General features: G+C 39.4%; 1 protein-coding gene across 2 annotated transcripts in view; it reads left to right on the top strand.

The window, feature by feature from the left end:
• LOC135711182 (troponin C, isoallergen Bla g 6.0101-like) overlaps positions 1–23,929 on the top strand; it is a 40,182-nt gene that overhangs the window by 5,487 nt on the left and 10,766 nt on the right. For both annotated transcript variants that reach the window (XM_065233964.1, XM_065233965.1), the window contains exon 2: positions 8,463–8,490. In XM_065233964.1, the coding sequence (XP_065090036.1) occupies positions 8,463–8,490 (28 nt within the window). The remainder of the gene's footprint in view (positions 1–8,462; positions 8,491–23,929) is intronic.

The following is a 23,929-nucleotide window of genomic DNA, read 5'->3' as shown; positions in this document are numbered from 1 at the left end:
ATACTGCATCAAATAGTTAGGACTAAATCAACTAATAGGTAAAGAAATCCAACCCATCAAAGTTGCTTGATTTTTTATTTTAAAAAACAATTATAAAAATAATTTTTGCAGTATTTAACAACAATTAAACTCATTTTTTGAAAAGCTGCGTAATGGATATTCAATTTTTTTGGGCACATTGTGTCAATACTTTTCATAACTTTTCGATGATTTTAGCAATGCAGGAGTTTTTGGAGCATTCCAGAGTTTTCTACTTAAAAGGTCCAGATTTTTTTGAAAATGACCTGGCAACGCTGGGCCTATGAGTTTCTCATTTAAAGCATGCTGAGCTGTCAATGGCTCGCGCTTTTTGGTGCCACTACACCGATGCAGCAACGCCACGAAAACGTCATTAGGGAGATCCTGATAAAAAATTGACAGATCAGATCTTGTGCCGATTGTTGCAACGACGTTTATGGGATTTCATAAAAGGCGCAATCAAAAATTCATCTGTCTTATTCACCGACTAACTCATGTGTCTCATAAGTACTTTTTGCCATTGCAAAAATTAACAGATGAAATTGGTAATCGCATCGACTAATCCGATGGATTTCGTATACTGTTTAGTTTGCAGACGACGCTTATGAAATCCCATAAACGTCAGCATAAACGAATCACTAAACGACCAAATCACGTGTCTCATCAGTACTTTTCGCCATTAAAGTTCTCGCTACTATTTTGATGATATGCCTGGAATTATTCGGATATTATTTCTTGGTTTTCTATATTGTAGAGGCTACCAGTCCTTGGCTGGTTCATCTCATCACGCTGAATGAACCCCAATAATAAAGTTACAAATAAAAAAATCTTCACCCTGAAATTGATCAAACTGTCCTAAAGATCTTAGCTTCATAACGTTTTCTGCATTTACATGAACGTTTCGGATCTTACTCATGAATTCCCTGATGATCTTTTCAGTGATGATTGAAGATGATCAATCATCACTGAAGTTCTCGAAGTTATCAGAAATCTATGAAACTTTCCTAAAGCTATCGCAATCAACCCATAGTGACTGGGTTCAATCCCAGTCAGCGCCGCCAGGGTTTTCCAAGGCATAAAATCTCTGACCACGGGAAGTAAAGTCGTCCCCGGTCCATGATTTGGTGGGTTGATATGTAGGGTCCAGGAGCTGCTTCCCTGGCGTCTGTAGTATTGGTACTCGGTACAGAAAACAAGATCGACGGAAAACAAGATCGACGGAAATCAAGGAAAAAAGAAACACTAATATCGTCAAATTTCTCCGAAGTTCGGAAGGTCATTTAAGCTCTCGGAACTAACCTAATGTTTTTTGGAACTTCAGAACTATTGAAATTCTTGGATTATCCATAAAATTCTCAGAACTGTGTGAAGGTTCTCGTCATTTTAGTGATGTTAATTAATTTGTATGTTAAGTGTAAATTTATGTTACTATGATGAACATAAATGGACCGTCGTATATCATAAAAGTTTACAGCACAGATCGGTTAAACTTATGACACATTAAATGAAATATTTCATCTTTGTGAGCAACATTTCTTGCAAGTTACTAGTTTACGTGAAAAGGAAATTTACATGCATTCATTTTTGCATGCAGGGATGTTTTCATCACGATTGAAATTAACTTTTTTTTTCTGTGTATCGTACTAATATAATGCAATCAAAATTCTTAGAACTTCATTAAAACTCTCGTATTTTTTTAGGATCATAGGACTCCGAACTTCTCTGAAATTTCCTGGACTTTGTTCTTGGAATATCTGCAAGTTTACCTTATTTTGTTTTTTGAAGATAATCGAATGTCCCGGAACATCACAATTGATTAAAGTAATGGTTGCAGTGATGAATATACCCATCACTGAAAAAAATTTACTAGAAATTTTCCAATTTTCTCAGATCGTTTTCAAAGCTTTCCGACCTTTCCAAAAGATTTTTAAACACACCTGAGGTTTTCTGGAGTTTCTTTAAGTTCCAGGAAAAATCCTTAAATAGAGTATAGTGAAATTAACAGAACTATCTTGAGGATCTCGGTTGTATCGTAGTATCGAATATCTTCTAAAGTTCTTGGAACATCTCTGACGAATTCAAAGCTTTCCTGATGTTCGAAATTTCACAAAAGAGCTCTGAACTTCCTTGAATATCTCAGAACATTTCAAAGTTACATTCAAAGTGTTTTTATGTTACTTCATACGCGAAGTTTGCGATTTTCAGAGTTGGTTGGAAATGCTATCTAACATGAAGCTTTAGTGTGACAATTTATTAGTTATAGAATGGTCTTAAAAGATAGATAGTTACGTTGGAGTACGGCAGTATGAAAATTGAATAGAAGTTGAAAATAAGCGAAGGGCCATTGATGCGACTATCTACCTACCGTCTTCCAAGGCCATTCCCTTGCTAATAAATTATCACACGAAAGCTTCATGTTAGATAGCATTTCCAACCTGAATCTTAAAGTTCCTGAAATTTTCCTAAAATTAGTGGAACTGTCCTGAAGTTCTCTGATATATACCCCGTAAATCGTATAAAATCCGATCAACTCAATTTACAATCATTTTTTTTTTTATAATTAGGTTGAATATTTGCATAGCGTTTGATTTTAGCACAAGGAGTGAAGCAATATTTTTTTGGATCGAGAGCACCTTATAAAAATTTGCATACACAAAATCCTAAATGCAGCCACTGCATAGAAAAACGATATGGTGGTTCACAGAATTTCGTAAAAATTTGTTATTTTGTTCCGTATGGCAAAATATAAAATCCGTATGTTTTTTTTTTTTGTCATTAAGATGACCATTTCTATGCAAGAATGGTCAATAAAATCGATTTAAAAAATACTGTTTTCAAAAATCACTTTTTTCAAACAATTTATAATTTTTGAACCGCTGGGCTGATTTCAAAGATCAAAATATCGCATGAAAACTAATTAGAAATAATGTTTAGGAAAAATATAATAACATTAACACAAACCCTTGTAACATGGTCACGACGCATGGTAGACTTGTTGCATAGGAGTATTGAGGGAAGACCCAAACCCAAGGCTTGGAATAAGGAAAATGTAAACTAAAACTCAGCGAGTACGAGCATGAGCAAGAGTCTAGTAATCGTTCAAAAAACCTTTTAATAATGTGTAGATGACCACGTGAAGAACTTCTACAGTTATCAGTTGATAGCTTTCTATGCCAACCAAAGAATGAAATTGTAGGGAAAACGCTCATATAGTTGCGGTACGTTAGAAGCGTGGCGACTCAATACACATGGAAACTCAATACACAACTATATGAACCTAACGCTTCTAACCTACCGAAACTATAGGATCGCTTACCCCATATTGTGTAGCAAGCACAATGATTGCTTACAGTGTAAATTGAGCAGAATATATGCTCAATTTACACTGTAAGCTATCATTGTGCTTGCTACAGATAGTTCTTCAAGGGGTCATCTACAAATTATGTAAGGGTTTTTTGGTTTGGACAATTTTTTTAAACATGGTGAATAGATTTTTTTTTAATTTTGGCTGGGGACGTTTATTAATTTATCACTATAGTATTGGACTTTATTGGAAGAGATTGTATGAAGTTGGATTTATTTAAGTAAATCGCTCGATTTTTAGTTTTTTACCTAATTGACAAATTTCAGTAAAATAAGTGATATATGAATGACTTTTAGTGTGTCAAAAATGGGCAAAATTTCAAAAAGTTTAGTTCACGGTATTTCTAGAAAATAAGGGATTTCGATAAAATTGCATTTTAGTAATATATTTTTAACTTTTTTATAAATTCAACTAAATATGCCCAATACTGTTCCAATAGTTGATAAATGTATGATGAGTCAGCAGACAAAAATTCAAAAACGTTTCTTTACAAAATGTGCTTTTGGAGCCGTTTTCCTTAAATTTAAGGAAAGCTGTACACTCAATTTTAAGATACACTGTATGGTACAGGGAATTTCAACTCGAAATATTCCCCCGATCGGAACGGGAATCCAAACTTTTGCCTATGGCTTGGTTCAATAATTACGTTAACATTTAGGAGGAAGTGGTGTTTGATATTTGCGTACGCTTTCTTGCGTCTTGCGTAAGCATGAACGGATCAAATGCAGATCATATACATTTTTTATAAAGATATTGTAAATTGGGATGAATATTTAGTTTTTATATACCTATAATTGAAAATCACGAAAATGGCCTGGATATAACATCAGAAAACTAAGCAGCTATAAAATAATAATATATTGGTCTAGAATAAACAAAATGGTTTTAAATTAACCAACAATGGTTTTGAAACCACCGAAAAGATCTAGAACTTACAAAATGGCTTTAATAATGTTTTTAATGAACATTATGTAAGATATTAAGTGATAAAACAGTCGAGCACATTCACACCAACTGACGAATCGATTTGACTTTACCCTCTCTGAATTCCATGAAACTTCACAAACTTGGGTTTCAGGCCATTTGGTCGAATGCTGTTTGACCGAACGCCATTTTACCGAATGCCGTGTAGCCAAATACTTGAAAAGATATTTCAAATTTTAAATGCTACCGACGCCAGGGAGGCAGCTCCCACACCTGGACCCTACCTATCGACCCATCAACTCATGCATTGGAGACAAACGGCTTTGCTTCCCTGAGATCGATAGGCGTGATGTGAGATTTTATGACTTAGAACATCCCGGTGGCGCCGACTGGGATTGAACTCAGGCCTGCTGGGGTGAGAGGTAATCAAGCTTACCACTACACCACTGATGCTGCTAACATTATTTGTTTTATAAAATTTAAATTTAAATTTAAAATTTAAAGTTTTAATGTTCTTATTATTTTTGCACAGTAAATGTTCTAAAATTTCATTAAAAAAATATTATGAAAAGTTTAAGAGATTTTACCTTTTTTCGAATAAAAGCAGTTCTTTGAAGTTTTGTTGTTCGTAATTCGGCCAAACGACCCATTCGGTCAAATGGCATTCGGTCAAATGGCATTCGGTCAAATGGCATTCGGCCAAATGACCTGGAATCATTTTTCGCTAGAGGCAATGAACCAAGTTTGTACTGAAAATATGCCATTCTCATCATTGCCTGATTTTTCAAAATGGCGTGTTTGATATTTTTCAATAAAGCATCGCATGACAATGCCTAAACTAATCGAAATGACGTCTGAGAACAAATTGTAGGAAACTGGATTGCCTTTTGAAAACAAAAATGCAATAAAAAAAAATCACAAAATTTTGTCAAAAAACTTCAATAGAACAAGAACGTTTTTCAAGATTTTTATACTTATGTTTATAAAAAATGACACACAATGGACTCTTTAATATTGACAAATTTTTGAACTTATTTTTAAAGAGTCAAAATTAGCTCATTCCAGCACAACCTTGTTTTAATAACCATCCCAAATTCTTAAACACAAACAATATTAAAAACTTCAAAATAGCCAATCAATCGCCATAATGCGTTAACATTCCGAATTAGTTTTGAAACACCAAAATGCTTAAGGATCGTTATATAAAGAAAGATTCAGTTTGTTTTTTCTCTGTTCGGGACATAACACTACTGCGACCAGTAATTGATCTATTGTACTATATCCCGTGTCCTTAGTTTAGTGCATGTCGTATTACTCCATCACTATTGAGAAATGATGAAGTATTCGGTTTTCATACAGTTGTCATTCTTGCCTTCATCGCAAGGAATCGATTCTAATTGAAAGATCCCGCTATTTATACCCTTTGAAGTGTTGGAAGACCCTCCAAAGGCGCGCCCTTTGTCAATCAAAACTGGATTCCTTAGCAACAAAAACAAACAATGACAATGACCATGCATCAGAACCCTAGTCTTAACCACTTCAAACTAGGGAACAACGAGTAAAAGATTATGAATCACATAGGTGAAGACTAACTAACTCATTTTTTCTTTGTTTCAAGATCATCCTCGGTCCAGGCAACCCGAGGACTTATCACTATTAACAAGGCATAAAAAGTAACAAGGACTAAGATGTGTTCCTTGGATTACTGAAAAATCCTGTTCCCCTAGTGTGAAGTTGTCAGGACTAGGAATCGGTGGTAGATCTTACACCCCGTAACGTACCACTAAAAGGTGATATACCCACGTTACGGGGCAAGATTCAGTTTAGAGGCTTGATTTAGTAAAACAAAATTGGAATTCTTTCTTTCAAATAGGTGTAGAATTTTATCATTTTTTGAATAATTTCAAAATCTAGCAAGCAATTGGAAACCAAAATTACTTTCAAATCTGTATGAGCAATTGTTCTGAATTCCTACGACCGAGGTCCCAGAAGACACACAGTGACAGAACTGCCTACTCACGTTTGCTGCGGTGAAGCAAATAGGTTTCATCCTGAACAAAGCCAAAGCAGTGTCCGAGATCTTTTATTAAGAAAACTGTAAACGATAGCCCAAGTCAGTCATCTTGAAGGCCATTTATGGGCTCACCTTAAGTCTCTCGACTATTGCGTATGGTTACATGAAATTTTAAATCTTCCCGTACCGAACGGAACCTGCACTGGTGATTAAATCAAATCATCAACTTTGATCCAGATTAAAATTGATTGATTGTGTCCACATTACCAGGTTTTCAAATCCGTCTCACTTACCTATGGGCATTGCGCATTTCCCATCAGCAAACCCATAGCTGAAACGATCCCTCACCAATTCACAAGCAACAGCACTAGAAAATCCTATTTACTCAGTTAACTCTCCCATTACGTCACTCGTACGCCCCCGCATATGGGTCCGTACAATTGCTTTCCCCAGAAGCCCCGGTGAATGTGCGGTAGTTGCGTTCACCGCCGTCGCCGTTTCGCCACATATGACTATGACCTCATTCGTCAGCCATTTGCCAGTTCCGGAACACGGACTGGCCATTCACCGTACATTTTATCGTCAGCGTCGGATTAGAATCAAGGCATTCGTTTGCGGCCATCTCTGAATGTTCCGTCGACTGTTATAACTGTTTGCAAAAACAAATGCTATAAATTGAGCCGCGGGCACATTCTAGCTCATTTTCGCAACGAGAACGGTACTTTCCTCAAAATTGCCTCAATGTCACTATGAAAAGCGGGGGCATCATCGCACTCGGCTGATTTATTGTTTTTTTTTTCTCTCTCTTGGTACCGCCTTAGTAACTGCCTGCGGCCTTTGGGGCAGGATAGCAAACGACTATATAATCGTGCTCAATTATTGTGAAATATTCGTTTGAAGACCATTCTCTGGCGACGTCCCTTTGCGGACAATGGCAATTTTGAGTGAGGAAAAATGATGGCCCCGGTGGGGAGACGGAAACGACGAGTTTTCGTGAAAATGGTTCCACCCAAAGTGTGCCGAGATGCCATCAATACGTCCAAAGCAGTAACAACAAACAACGTGTTGTTAGCCAGTGGGTGGGTGGCGACGAACGCCGGTTCGTTCGGGTGCGACAGGTAGATTAATCGTCTTAGCTCTGGTTTTCGGCTTCAGCTCTCGAGGGGCATTTCTCAGCAGCCGGACGCGAGGAGGACACTTAATATGCTCGATTGTCACGCCGAGTGGCGTGATGAAAGAGATTAAATCATGTTTCGTCCGTTTCCGAATGTCTGTCTCGTGAGGCCGGGGAATTTTTGCGTTTCACTTTCGACTGGTTTGTGTTAACAGAAATTTGACGGATGTCGTTTTTTTGCAAGTGCCTTTAGAGGACATACCGGATTTGCAACCTGCCCAGGTCACCTCTGAGCAAGCGCTTTAGCTGATATCAACTTTCAATTTTATATCATAATCCCCTGCCATGGGCACTGTATTCTTAAATGGGATAGTCCCCTTGGACATTCCTAATCCAATAATCGAGTTTATCCTGTAGCACTATCCTGATGGTCTTACATTTTGGTGTCGCATGTCCCATTGCTAATCTATCCAAATGTTGAATTCCATTCCGCTGATATCCCTCGACAGCTACCCATCGGTTGGAATCCTTCCATTCCTCCCCTTTTCACGTATTGCCTTGTCCACATGGGTAGATTCATTCCAAACTCCCCCTACCCCCTACTAGTTGAAGCCACGGCTATCCATGGCGCTGTTTATTTTTTTTTGAAAAAAAAAGGATAGCGAAACAGAATCGAAAACCTTTCGGAAGTGGAACGTGTGGAATACAGATGAGGATTTGCTCTCATCAGATTGCATGCTACTACTCGGGCAGGTGGGATTATACTTGAAGGATATCCCAGAGGAAGAGTGCCTTGGAATGGGATTTTGATTGGAATTAATGAGTGATTGGTCTGTTGTACCCAAGCGAGGATTTGGATGAAATATCAATTTTATGAGTTGAACGTGAGCCTTGGAACTCGGTCGGATGCTTGCCATCATTTCGTTCTGGATGGAAATTCTTTTAATTTTTGGCAGAGCTTGACGACGTTTTAGTTTATCGATCGAAACTAATCACATCATTTTTGCTTATTACTTTTCTACTTGCAGGAGGATCTTGACAAGCAGCAGCTGGAACGTAAGTTTATATTGTGCTTTAGCTGGGAGTTTTGTCTTGGATTCATGTTTCCTGAAGCATGATGAATTATTACTCCTGGTACTGTAATCCATAATTTTATTCAATTGCCCTCCCCGGAGTCTGAGAGACGATCAGCCATAAAAGTTCTACCATCTGTTGCTGCTTCATGTCATGAAGTTTTGTTTTGCGTGAGCGAAATTATTCAATGGCGATGTAATTACCATGTTGATCTCAACGTTAGGCTTAGCTGTTACATTAGGTTTGCACAATGCACAGTGATGCAGAATGGGAATTTAGCCGGAATAGTAGTCCTAAAGCTTTTTCTGCAATATTTAGACGTTTGGTGTCTTTGGTGAAGTTTTTGTGCTTGAAAAGTCCTTTTTTTATGGTTATAAACATGTTTTTTCCTTGATTTGTTTTCGGCACAGAGTATCAAACGTGGACCCTTCCTATCAACTCATGGACCGGAAACCAACGGCTTCACTTCCGTCATGATCATAGATTTTAAACCTCAGAAAATATTAGCGGCACCCACTGGGATTGAACCTAGGCCCTTTGGGGGTAAACATTAAAGTTGCCATCAAATAAATTGGTTTCCAAGAACTTTTTTGAAAATGTGTTTATTACTCTTGAAAACAAAGACATGTAATGTTATTACGTTGTCCAAATGCTGGTCAAGAAAGGAATGGGTAGGAATATATTGACGTAATACTCAAAAATCACAAAAGTCACATCTCAAAAATGACGGTCAACTAGCATATCACTTGGAAACACTTCTACTTTACTAGACCGTCTTCATAAAAGCCATCCATGACAGTTAGATTAAATGGCAAGGAGAGAATAGCAAAATCATTCACTAACTTATCACTGATCTCAATATCCGTTTATCTTCAAAAAATTCATGTCTTAACTTGCAAATTAAAGCCACTTTCACATTTTTTTTATGTTCCATCGTCAATATCAATTCTCTACGTATATCAAATCTTTACGTACGCGTCATTGTGTATGATGTTTAATAAATCTCAAAACTGGCACAACTTACAATTGAAAAGTTCACAAGAATTGTACTGTCAAAACAAATATCTTTTCAACGTGGTTTTGTTTCGAGCGAAAAGTGAAGCGAAAAATCTTAAATTTTTGAATGCGCAACCGAACTTTTTGTTAGTGCGAACCCCAACCTGAGCTGGGTTTTAAAAGCAAACGAACGTTTTACAGAAAACAAGCAGATCCAATCTTGATACCCGATCCAGGCTGAATAATAAACGAATTCGCTATTAATTTTAGTGAAGATTTATTGAAATACAATGCGTTTCCTTACGGACTTCAAAGTAACGATTTGAAGTTTTCTTTGTTGATGGATACCAATGGCCTTTGATTGTTGAAACCTCAAGTGAAGAAAATGTTTATTTATTTATGTGCACCGTGAAATAATTCAAGACCAACAATTGCAACGGTCTCAACTCCATTTTGTAAACACACCTTGAAAAGCTATTTTGTCGCGAACCAAAGTCCGCCAACGCAAACCAACAAAATTAACAGGTAGAATTCTCTTCTTCCCGATTGTGTTTTATGTTTGAGAATGGGATTGAGGCTTTTTTATTGTTGGTCTTGAATAGTGTAAGCATTAAAGAGGGATGGGGTGAGTGGGATATATCTTATGTAAAGATGAATAAATCAAATGCAGAATGCTGTAGGATATTCATAAGGGTGGAGGAGCAATTGGTATGATTTTACAAAGTCTTACATTGGGAGAGGTCGAGTTGAAAAATCCAGAAAAACTGCTAACGTTATTGTATGACCCTTGTATTTGATGCTTGTCAACTTTTTTTGTGAAATAATACTGATTCGTGGTAAAGCAAGCACTTATTGTATTGTGTTTAACCTAAAGATATATAATGACTTGTTCAACAGTTCAACGTTTGATTACTCAGCAATAACACTTCTAGCCACAATTCCAATATTTAGAATGGGAATTCTTATTTACACAAGGATTTTTTATTGGTTACGGATCCCTTGATACTTGCGCTTCGGTAATCTGGATACGATATGGTGTCAGCATCCTTATTTTTGGAGCTCAAGCGTCACGGTAACCGGAAAAATGAATAGCTGCAAAAACTCTATCCATGAATAAGCATTCGTGACTGCAGGTAGTACGTGTTCATGCAGATATGAATTCTCACAATAATAACGCAGGATAAGACTGTTTAATTGATACATCACAGCTATCGCCTCATCCATGATTTTGGAAGAGAAATCACCCTCACCTGATTGTTAACCGTAGGAATCTCTTTTGTCAATCTAAAGGCTGTCAGTACCGTGATGCAACTCAGCACTGCCTGCGTTGTTGGATAAAAGGGTTGGGATTGCAGCAGGATTCGTTTTGGTAAACGATATGCTGAATTGAAACGATATGCTGAACAATTCAAAAGCGCAAAGGAGCTTGGGTTCGAACCCACGGTCGTCTGCTGAGTAAGCAAAATTGGTCACCTCTAGAGCACCCAGCTCCTTATATTACAAAACAATTACGATCAAGTTTCTGTTTAACTTGTTGTTCCTAGGTTTTGATCCTGGCGGTGACCTCACTGATGACGATAACAACTGTCCTAATAAAAAATACCATACCCGAACGATAATCCAAATGATAGAGCTATTCCACAAATGGTTTGGATGATACCCTGAACGTCGTTAAGCAAAATAACCATTCAAATTTTACTAGGGTGCTCTTCAGAAGGATTTGTTTTGGACTTTTAACCAACACGTACTCATTCCTCTTACCATGAATATCGGTTTATCTCATACATATTGAAATAGCGATTTACACTTTTACTTTATAATATGAGGGAGCTTGAGATTGAACCCATGATTCTTTTCTCATTAAGAAAAATTGGTCACCAAAAGGCCACCGAGCTCCTTATAACACAAAACAATTTCGATTAAATTTCCATTCAACTTGCTGTCACTAGATTTCGATCTCGACTCAAATTGAAATAAAAGAGTTATTCTATACCAGCTATTTTTTTATAGGGGCACCCTATCTTAAATCATAAAAAAAGAGTTATTCTATAACAACTATTTTGTATAGGGGCACCCTATCTTAAATCTTAAAAACTGCAAAAGAAATATAATCCTAAGCTTAACAGCTATAGTTTTATCAACATAGTTCTTAAAATTTCGTAATCAACAACCAGTCTTCCGAAAAATACGCGCACATTTGCACCCGATGTAGAAATATATCGGTTTTGTTGAACACGTACACGCTCTTCCTTGTGTTGTAATATTCATTTCAAGCATGCTGTCCAATACACACACATAAATGTTTTGTTGAAGCCACGTGTTCAAACACGATGTTTGAACACGATGTTTGTTTTCTTCGGATTGCTTTTGTTGCACGGATTACCGTGCTGGACCATTTTCTACGTTGTTCAAAATTATTGCACTCTGAAGTTTTTAGAAAGCATCAACATTTTATGTTGATCAACAGCTCTAATGCACGGAAAGTGATATTTAAAGTGGTAACATTTCATATATGTTGTTGAAAAATAAACCAAAAAAAAAGTAGAAGGGTCTGCGTCTAGGGGCACGAACGGAAGCTTGATGTAGGACCGCTAGTGGACAGAATAAATGTGAAGAGCATTTAGTTCTTTTAATTGATCAATTATATATTATCTCAACTCTTTCCGTTTTTGAATTGTAGGCGTACCAAATTTGTAGTAATTTTTTTCAAAGAAGAAGTTGATTAAGATAATCAACCATAATCACTTGCACCCCTGCTTCTAAGTTTGGTAACAAGATTACAACAGAGCATTTTGTGTGGTCGTTGGGGGCTTGTGGTTCTGAATATGGACAAACAAGCACAGATAAATTCTATTCCAACTCTTTACTGATGTAAGCTTGATGGCCCTGAAAAGGGCTTTTATTGAAGAGGACATCGATGGCCACTTACACTTGGCGTGTTTAGTGTAGGTGACTGCATCACGGACCTCATTTTCCAGGAACACCTTCAGCACACCTCGTAGATCAGACCGGAGATACGTTTGACACCACCACGGCGAGCCAGACGACCGATGGCGGTTATCTCGAAGAACTTTGCGATGACGCTTGGCGCCTCCTTTACCAGACCTTTTCCTCCTTTGCCACACCCAGTCACAGTCAATTGTTGCTTGTTAGGTGTGAAGGAGTGGACTAGCCAACACTTTCTTACTGCTGCTATTGCTGTTCACGACGCCGTCCGAAGCGAAAATGAGCTAATGCCATACAGCAGCATTCTTTTATATCTTTTCAGGTAAAAGCAGAATGATGTGCAACCAAGTGGTATAAAAGCTACAAAGACTCCTCCCATTATGAGTAGTTTGCTATCAAGTAGCGACACTGGCTCTTTTCCTTTTGCGTACACGGCGAATGATAACGATCCAAGTTTGAGTTTAGTTCACTCATAATCGCCAAAAGTGCAGGAACTCAGCGATGAGTAAATTTGTCTCATGGTTTCCTGTGGAAAACCTAAAAATCTGCCAGAAAATGAGGAAATCGACGAAAATTTTATTCAGTCTCGGAGTAGTAGCAATAGACTGAGTGAATCCAACTTTTACTTTTCTCAAATTCGGGAATTTTTCCCTGGAAAATCCTGGGAAAACATGAAGCAAATTCACTCATCGCGGTCTTCCTGCACTTTATTTCTTATTTCTGAGATAACAAAGCTCAAATTTGGGTCGATCTCATTTGCCATGATATCACCTTGAAAGATATCGGCACCGGTGGTTAGCGTGATTACCTCTCACCCCAGCAGGCCTGGGTCCAATCTCAGTCGGCGCCACCGGCATGTTCTAAGGCATAACATCTCTGATCACGCCTTCCTTCGGGAAGTAAAGCCGTTGGTCCCCGGTTGAGTTGATGGGTCGATTGGTAGGGTCCAGGTGTGGGAGCTGTCTCCCTGGCGTCGGTAGCATTGGAGCTCAGTATGGAAAACAAATCTCGCGTCACTTTTCAATAGGTCCCATCTACATTGATCGATTCTCTTAACCGACACTCTCTTTCGTAAATAACTCGGCTTCACAAATGTTTCCTGCCGTCTTCGTCGAATTAGATGCTAGATTGTTGCTTCTTCCATCGAAAATACCCGGCCGTGGCGATTCAAAGTTGATCAAGTTGATCAAAATAATTTGTACCCCTGCTTCCAGTTTGATTACATGAGCATTTTGTGTGATCGTTAGTTCTGAATATGGAGAAACAGGCAGATGAATTGTATTCCTACTCTTTACTGTAATAAGCTTGGTGGCCCTGAAAAGAGCCGTTTTGTTGCCAACGTTGGTGATGATTAAACCACCGAAACCAAACAGAGTGCGTCTCTGTCACTTCAAAACGTAGATGACATCCATGGCTGCTTATACTTGGCGTGTTTAGTGTAGGTGACAGCATCACGGATCTCATTTTTCAGGAACACCTTCAGCACACCGCGTAAATCAGACCGTAGATACGTCAGACACCACCACGGCGAGCCAGACGACGGATGGTGGCTATCTCGAAGAATTTGCGTTTGGTTCTGAATATGGCGATGAGTGTGCAAAATATTACGCAATTCCATCCTCCCTATTTGCACGGGCCCGAGGATCGGAGGCGAATGCCACTTCGACTTGTTTCGTCTACTTACTACTCTCTGACGACTGTGCTGGGGAAGCAGCATATGCATGTAGGTAATTGGTGGATTTGTTAGTTAATTCGAAGCTTTTGGACAATGCTGGACATTTACCAGTTTTTCAATAGTTTCTTGTTGAAAATCAACATTCGGAAGCATTGTTATCGATGCGTAGCCATATTGGTGATCGATTGGTGATACAATTATTGAAATTGGACCAGGGGCAGCTGAGTTATTAACGTTCAAAATCTTTCTTAATTTGTTACATGTTCGATTTTCGGTTTTCACAAAGTGTACCCCCATAAAGAAATCAAAACCTATGTGAGGAATTAGACACTGTGGAATTCGATGCTTTCCCGCCTCTGTGTCAGTTTGAGATAGGTGTGGGGGAGAATGGTACGTAACGGATCCCCGGGTGGAACGCACTTTTTCATTTTATTTTGAGTTTTTCTTGGTATTTTATATTCAATTTTAGGATCTCATGCAGCATTTCGCGGTCAGATGCTATGCAAGAAGTGCTGTTTGATAAGACGAAAAGTTACGAAAGATCCTTGAAAAACAAAAATGAATGGTCAGCTGGTGCATTCTGTCCAGGGAGTGCGTTATATATCAGTGTCCCCTATATATCAATGTTTGCATATGGAAATCTTCTTCCATGGTACACTCAAATAATATATCGCATATCCAATGGAAAATATTCATTAGAATTTCACCTAACTTTCATGTGATATCATAATTAGGAATTGCACCACAAAATGACATGAACTTTATGTGTCAAATAAAATTTAAGTTATTTATCATATTGAAATCATGTGATCACATGAATATTATGTGAAATTCAGATCGATACCATTGGTTTTGTGACGGCCATAAAAAAAACACATGTTTATATCCAAATATTGTCAGAACTTGACAAACAACGAAATCCTTTAGAAAATAATGTTTTCCACAATAAATGCAAAAAGGTTGAATTTTGAGCGAGGTTTAAGTAAAATTATGCTCCATTTATGATTGCTTATCGTAGATGCTGTAAACATTATTGAATGATAAAATGGGTCTGGGACACGACTCGAACTTTTGCCCCACTATAGGCCATTCCAGCTTCCTGATGACCTATCAAAACTCTGATACTTCTAAACTCATCTTCAAGAGAAATGCAATCATGCCTTGAAGTTAAATTGAGGTGATTCACTATTGTTTTTATCTTGATGTACGCCCCCAAAGTGTGTACCGTAAAATGCGGTATCTTTGATAATGCGGGTAACTTTGATAGTAAAAAATAATGATTTATTTTACTCTCTGCCTTTTTTCCGAATAAGAAACATTGGTTCCATATTGTAGCTTAGGATATTTCCCTTGATGTTGCATATAATTTTTATATTGTTTGTGTTACATGTTTGCCAAACATATTGAAAAAGCACTCAAACCATCACGTATGAAATGTGTTTCTGATATAGCCATCACAAATTCAATGTTGTCTTATGGTGTTTATGATTATAGACTCATTCAAAGTTTCATATTTCTTGAACTAAATTGTTCGAGATTCACGCATATTTGTCAACATTCATCGAGCATTATCAAAGTAACCCCAAATCAAAATACTGATGTTCGGTCACAAGACTAAAAAAATAATGCAAGTGCAATAATTTTCTTTAAACATATTACTTACGAATTGACTCTAGGATCCTCAGTACTTGTTAAAAAAAAAAAATAAAAATTTGAGAAACATTAATTGATGTAAAAAATATTTAGAATATACTTAAGAAAAGCTATCATTGTTACCCCGTTCTACGATACAAATGATATAATCTATCATCCCTAAACACACTTTTGCCCGTAATTCTTCGAAGACACTACCAATTTAAGTGATAATTTGGGGAGTTTATTCGGTTCTTATGGAGAATAACAATAAATACGTTGGTAGCATTTTTTTGACACAGAGCCGATCTGATCTCTTTGAAATCGGTTCGTCAGCTCAACAGAAGAGTTGGTCACATTATTAATATGATATATATTTAATATTTTGCCACAATGCGAACAACGCACCGATGATGAACGATCGTGGAACACATTTTGTCAGCATTAACCGATAATGCACAAACAATCGACAGCCCAAAACAAAATTACTGAACAAAAACACATTTACCCATTCTTACGCGTCCGTCATGCAATTTACACACCTAGTCGGAACCCAACCCAAATACCAACCGAAATGTTATTGTTTCCAATGGTCAATCATTTTGCGTGCCTTATGCAGCAAATAGTCGTTTGATACAAAATGTGTTCGTTCGCAAAACCTTAATTACGGTTGATCAGCTACGGACCCCTCCGGTATCTTTATCCATAAGATAAAACACGATTATTTATCGCCCCCAAAGCCAACACAATAGCTTATCACAACCTCCAGTTATGTCGTCGATGTTATGGCTTGACCATAGCTGACGAAAATGCAGTTGGACACAGTCTTGAGGTTTGATTAACGATCGTTTTGTACAATAATACCCGATGAGCGACCTTTCAACCCGTGCCACCTGAGCCTTTTGCGAGACTTAAACTGCATCTAAAGAGACTCATTTCGATGGCTGATTAGCCGACTCACAGCATGCAGCCGGAGGCTGTACCAAGAATCCAAACGCCCTGGGTGGACCCCTATCGTGAAAGTGAAAGCCCACCTCCCAGCCTCAGGTTTTGCATCGAAATTTGGTGCAAAATCTGCGACGTGGTGGTCTTGGCTGGGCAAACGAAGCCCAACCAGTCAGTCATACAGAAGAGATGATGGATTGGCTCGAAGGCAGGCAGGCAGGCAAAAGTGCCGGCGCTCGTCCAAGTCAAAACCGGTGTCAATTATAATTGACTTCTTTCTTTTTGGGTTGACTGTCTCCCCCGAGTTAGGCTGTGCGTTGTTCCCAGACTTGGTGAGGTGACACGTTGCGTAATTGGACCAGCCGTTTGAACCAGATTTGTCGATCGTTTGCTATTTTTTTTTTGTAATTCATTATTGGGTTACTAGGTACGCGGTCTGGCAAGATGGGAAACATTGGTGAATTCAAACGATTGTTCTTCGCTTCGGGGTACGGGGGAAGGAAGTTACGAAGCGATAATCGGTTTCTATTTGCAAATTGAAAGTCGTTTTCTGCATTTCCAACGGAAAGTGACAGCAAAGGGGTGTAGCTCCGAAAAATGGTTGGATTTCGTTTTCGCTTGAGGGAGGATAAATCGTAAGAGCAATTTTTCGACTGACAAGAGTTGCGTAAACGATCAGATTGCCTTGTAGGGCTTTGGGGACTGTGATTGGAAATTTGCCACACCAATCGATGACCCGGTCAATGAGGTGTCAAATGTCTGGCATTTGACATGCCATGGACCGGCAAGACCCGTTTTGGGGACAATCACTTGGGTATACAATTTTCGCCCATTTCGAAGACATTCTTAAAGACCCAAATCATGCATTAAATTGATGCCCTTTATTTTGCGGTGGCAGGCAAATTTTATGTCGTACCACACCGTGCACGGTTAACGGACCAAATTAAGGTCACCCATTGGCAGTTGGCGGTACACGCGCTCGGCTGAAGGTACGTTTGCCTTTCGGGCAAGTGCAGTTGCAGCTTATGGTGGGTCATTACTAAATAGAGACATTTCTGGTTTGGTGTGTACCTTCCGAAGGTGATGAAAGAAAAGCACCACTGATTTTATGGAGTTTTGTCAAGGTAATTAAAGATCCTATAACATGGCGTTAAGCACACAACAGCTATAATTGATTGGTACAGCATTGCAGCATGGGTGGTTGGAGGGCCGGTCAAGCGAGGACATGCAGTAAAATTTTTGATAGCCTATTGGTTGAGTAAACTTTGGCATTATAGTTCTTGTTACCTAGAGGGCTAACATGTGCGTGATTAGTGCACATTCAATACCTGAGCTCAATTTTTGGTTTGTTTGTTTGTTTGTTTGTTTCATTGACATGTTTCTGAATCATTCAAGCATCAATAAAACATGGTTAATATCATTCAGCAGCAGACTGAGCAAGAGTAGTTTACCTCGATCTACGCAAATTGCTCAGGCTCAATATCGTAAAGAACGTTCTCTATGGCTTTGGCTTGAGACCGTGAGTATAAGCGCTCTTTTCAAGGATAATTTGGAGAAAGCCCAAGCATAACACTGTTAATGCAATGTGATGAAGAAACGGCATGCAACTAACCTAGCTAATGGGAAAAGTCCAAATACCCAAGTACCAACAAGCCCGCCTATTAACGTTTTTGCAATATAAGACTGAAATACGACTGTTATAAAACTCAGAAGCTAATCATCCATACATATTTGGGTGGATCACCGGTATGTGGAAAAACGCAAACTTGACTTTATCAAGCAAGAACAAACCTTTTTTGATTCCATTTGGGGTCCCAATCAACTGTGCAAAACAACGGCTTTACTTCCCTTCCGAAGAAAGGCATGGTCAGAGATTTTATGCCTCAGAAAATCCCGGCAGCGCCAACTGGGATTGAACCCAGGCCTTTTGATGTGAGAGGAAACCACGCTTACCACTACACCACCGGCGCCGCTTTATTTTCATCCCTGGAGACCACAATTTTGCTTGAACCATGCAACTACAGTGGAATACAATGGAAGTCAGATTCCAAACTGAAATAATATAGTGCTGGAATTCGGCTTTGTCGGCCGTTGTCGTGCTATGATTTATTGAAAAATATTGAATACGCGATTTTTAAAAACTAGGTGCGTGTCAGGCACCTAATTTTTAAAAATGGCCTATTCGATATTTTTAATAAATCATAGCACGACAACGGCTCATCTAATCGATATGACATCTGAGACAAAGTTGCCGTAAATTGGTTGGCCTTTCCAGCAAAAATACTTATTTTCTCACCTCAGTCGGTTTGGGTTCAATCCAAGTCGAGATCATTGGGATTTTCTGAAGCGAAACAATCCCTTGGACACGTCTTCTTTCAGAAGGTCCTGGTCACTAGCGCAGTAAAACACAGTAAACACCCCCAGAGCCTTGAGGCAAATCTTAAATTGTTTTTTAATCTAAACTTTGAGTCAACTTTAACACTTTTTCGTATATCCAAAATGTGAGTCAATTTGAGCGATTTGCTATGAATCAAATTATGCTCAATCGTTTTGTGAGAAAAATTACAATAACAAAATTGCTTGCTCAAGAACTTGTTCAAGAAATTTCACTCCATGTTGCGTCATCCGACTTTCCAAATATTTTTTTTACTTCATTTCAAGAGTTTCTTTCAAGTAGATATCTCTGGAAGTTTCTTCCGGTTTCCTTTGGAATATTCATCCACTGTGTTGGGAAATTATTAAAAAAAAAGATCAAATCTTACCATTGATCGATTTGCAGGGAGGGAAAGTGTACTCTTGCACAGGAGAGAGCACAGGCACAGCAGGCTGAAGGATCTGTCCGGGACCCCAACCCGTTAATGGAGACTCCCCCTCTGCGGCTGATTATGAAACATTAGAGCCACAAACCACCTATCTACCGCTTACACCCAATACATCCATATGGCCACTTTCCAACGAAAAAAGCCGTCGGCATGTACTGCCAATCGTAAAACCACTGTCAGCCAACACTAGCCACCACAACATTGTTAGTTTTACCGGCGCTATCATTCCTAGTAACCGGTTCGGGAATTTTTCCACCGGTGAAGTTCGTCGTCAACAGCAAAGTCGAGATGCATCTCCACCGTCATCTTTACTGAAAAATCGGAGTAGGAAGAAGAGCGTGAAGCAGACACCTCCCCCCCTCCCAAGGATGGGAGTAGATCTCCGGCGGGATGAGAGTGGGACCAACCACGAAAGTCTTGCACCCTTTGTCTCCTTCTGGAATCCTGCACGAACACACAGATCATCATCATCGTCTACGATAAGCCACCGTGATGCCACAAAATGCTTTGCATTGCAGTGGAACATACGTGGCCTATGCACCAACATCAGCGATTTCAAGCTGCTCATCAGCCAGCATGAACCATCCGTAATAGCTTTGCAGGAGACTAAAGTGGACAACCGCGACGGACTTCGCCGGCAAGAACTTCACTTTGTTCCTTGAAACCGGCAGCTGTCGGTGTTGGCAACAGGGAGTCGGTCTTGTAATCGAACGCATCGAAATCGACTGTGACCTCCAAGCTATCGCAGTTTGGATCTATCTTCCGATACAAATGACGGTGGTGTCGATATACATCCCTCCCAGTCATACCGAGCTAGACGATTTGTTTGCACGATTACCAGTGCCATTGTTATTACTTGGCAATTTCAATGCGCACCATCCCGCCTGGGGCTTCACATCTTCGAATTCACTTGGCCGCTTCATCGCCGAGAAAACGCTGACTGAACAGCTGATAATCCTGAATGATGGATCGCACACTCGGATTATCCCAGCAACCGGTTCATCTTCAGACCTCTCGATCTGTTCCGAGAAGCTTGCTCCCAAATTTATCTGGCAGGCTATCTCGGACACACACAGCAGCGACCACTTTCCGATCACAGGTCACAACGAAGCGAAAAAGATGGCTTATAATCAAGTGGACTGGACATCCTTTGAACGGCTGGTTGCTAGCCCGGGTGATGAAATTGGAGTGGAAGAGTTCTTTGACCGGATTCTGTCTGTAGGAACAGCTATCATACCTCGAACATCCGAGCACTGAAGCGTACCAGAGCAGTGGGTACAGATACAGTGGATGTCCTGATAAAGTACCAGGAAGCGAAGGAAGGAAGTGAACGAAGCCAAGTGTCGATCATGGGAAGAATTCGTTTTGAAAATATCTCCAAGCAACACTACGGCAGAAATGTGGCAGACGGTCAACACTTTAAGAGGCAAGCAACAGCTCAGCAGGGCTGTCATCAAACGATCCAAAGGGTACACGGATAATGCGGAAGAAGTAGCATAAGAACTGGCTAAATACTACTGTTAGAGATCGGTGAAGGAAACAGGGGAACGGAATCGCGTTGATTTTCTACCAGACACCAACGATGTATATAACTCGGACTTCACCCTGAACGAGCTTGTGTGAGCACTCGATAAAGGATGTAGTGTTTCTACAGGTCCCGACTCCATATGCTCCGACGACTTCCTCTATCATCCGTCAAGAATGCTCAACATAGTATGGCATAGTGGTGTTTTTCCGACCAGCTGGCGAAATGGAATAATAGTGCCTATCCCGAAACCGAATTCTACAGAGTCTGGCCCTGCCGCTTTCTGACCCATCAACTGTATTGCGAAGGTGTTCAAGCGTATCGTGAACCAGGCTTGCTGAAACTGCTCAAACTCACTGGAGGTTTTGAAACACTCTTGTCCTGCGAGTTTAGCTAGCCCTCACCTCGAGTGAGTGGCGGCAGGAATATGAAAGAAGTAAACAAAAACTCCTCGAGAGAGAGGAAGAGCGAAATTCAGCGAGAGGATGGACGTGAGATGCGCTTTTCGAGACTTCGGATGACTTTTTTGTTCGACGCAAGAAGCTCAGAGTTCACCCAGAGTGAGAGTGAGAGCGTGTGATAGAAAACATGAACATGAATGGCAGCAAACCTCATTCTCATTTTATCCCCCCTTCGCTCACAAGCTCAGTGGAGTGATTTGGCAGTAGGCATTCTACTCCTCAGAAAAATGCTACGCTCGGCTCATTTCAAACTCACGAGTGAATCTCCATCAAGCCTGTCGTGAACCGAAGATTAACAACCAAACTAGAGTCGAACGGACGACTCGACAAAAGGCAACACGCCTTCAGAGCTGGCCAGAGCACCGCTATAAATCAATGGAGACGCATGAGTCCCATAGGAGTATTGGGTGAAAACCCAAACTTAATAACTTCAAAAAAATATAACTGAAGAACGAAAAAAAAACATATCGCTGATTTTTTGATATGTTGTGAAAAAAAATCATAAATTTTCAAGAAAAAATATAAAAACATAATGCGCCCCAAAAAGAAACGATCATATTTTAAAGCAGGTAAAATCTGCAATGAAAAGTCTAACGCTAGAAATATACTTAGATGAAAGTGTTGGAACTCGGAGAACTTCTCACGTTTGACAGAAGGAGTAATCTACTTTTAAACATCAAAGGACAAAAATTCCACATCCGTATATGTTACTAACTGCGAGATCTCTCAAATATTGTCATAGCCTTAAGGTGATTCCCTGTAGCGTCCTTGTTCGTGTTACACTTCGCCATTTCACACGTAAAAATAATAAGGTTTTTGTGAATGTACGTAGCTGAAACTACTACTTGTTGTTTGCTGTGGAGAAGCAAAGAATGTCTGAAATTTTCAGATGTATACACCTCGTAGATCATGAGATGTGTGCTCTTGAAATTGCGAGGTGTGATGGAAAAACGGACTCAACGAGGAAACACCTTAATTCTTAGAACATTTTGTTCGCCTAAGATCAGCAAATTATTTAAAGGTTCGCGGTTTGGATTCCAAATTGACAATCTTCAAATAATATAAAAGTTTGGTTACCTTAGAATGAGATGGTTCAAATTATTCAAAGTCGCAGAATTATGAAAATTGCTCCCAACGATTTCATAGTTCAAGTATGCGATTTTGATATTTTCTCAAAGTCTAGAGCCACACACTTAGAAAAATACCTAATTTTATATATGACGGAACCCATCTTTGACATAAAAGATGAGACGAAAACAAACATGTCATGTAAAATTAAGTGCTCCGAGACTGAAAAGTTTGAAAGCACGTTTGGTTGAGCTGAATTTTGCGTCTATTATGATTCAATTTTATGTCAAAACTGACGCTCGTATATGTCAGTCTCAGAGCAACTAAATTTACATAATTTTTTCTAAGTGTGCACACTACCGTTCATACTGGCGACATCGCTCTGATGAGACAACGAAATCCTACCCACGAGCTCCTCCCCTATTCCTATTCTTCGACAATGTACCCCTCTAACCTCGGCTAAGCCACGAGTATTCGGCCCAACTCCTACTATACATAGAATTAAGTGAATTTTGTTGCAAACAAAGAATAACGAATTATCGACTCAGCAAAGCCAATGCGATTAAGCCTTCCAAATAAACGAACTAGATAAAAATCTAAGTTTGTCCCTTCTTAGACTGAGATCTTAGGTAACTATCAAAGTTTCAGAGTGTTGAAAATTGTTCCAACAACTACTCTAAGTTCAACGGCGCCGGTGGTGTAGTGGTAAGCGTGATTACCTCTCACCCCAGCAGGCCTGGGTTCAATCCCAGTCGGCGCCGCCGGGATGTTCTGAGGCATAACATCTCTGATCACGCCTTCGTTCGGATGGGAAGTAAAGCCGTTGATCCCCGGTTCATGAGTTGATGGGTCGATAGGTAGGGTCCAGGTGTGGGAGCTGCCTTCCTGGCACGTCGGTAGCATTGGTGCTCAGCACGGAAAACAAGATCGACGGAAAAAATAAACCAAAGGAAAAAAAGAAAAAAGCTACTCCAAGTTCAGTCTTTCACTTTACCTAAGTCGGCCTAATGACCAATTCGATTATTATTCAATGGTCTTACATGATTTAAATCAGTAGCAAGAATTTTGATCATTATTGACTAAGGAACCATGCATTAATTAAATTGAGAAAATTTTACCCCCCACCTTTCGTCACGTTTTTCTTATGCCTAATGCGATGCTTGTCGCATAATCTTAGACCTCCTCTCCCCTAGAGCGTGACATCATATGTGCATCACCTCTAATCGGTTGAAGTAAACAAATCGAATCGGGTGAAAAGAGAGAAGAAAATTACTACACGCTTCCTACAAATACACTCGCTCGCGAACTGCCTGGCTTCCTTGTGTTTGTTTAGGTTCCCCCTAACCATGAC

This window comes from Ochlerotatus camptorhynchus, unplaced genomic scaffold, assembly GCF_037179485.1.
Source record: "Ochlerotatus camptorhynchus isolate MF236.1 unplaced genomic scaffold, CSIRO-AGI_Acam_v1.1 ptg000423l, whole genome shotgun sequence".
Taxonomy (NCBI): Eukaryota; Metazoa; Arthropoda; class Insecta; order Diptera; family Culicidae; genus Ochlerotatus; species Ochlerotatus camptorhynchus.
Note: the sequence above shows the minus strand (reverse complement) of the source record. Positions and strands in the feature narration are given on the sequence as shown.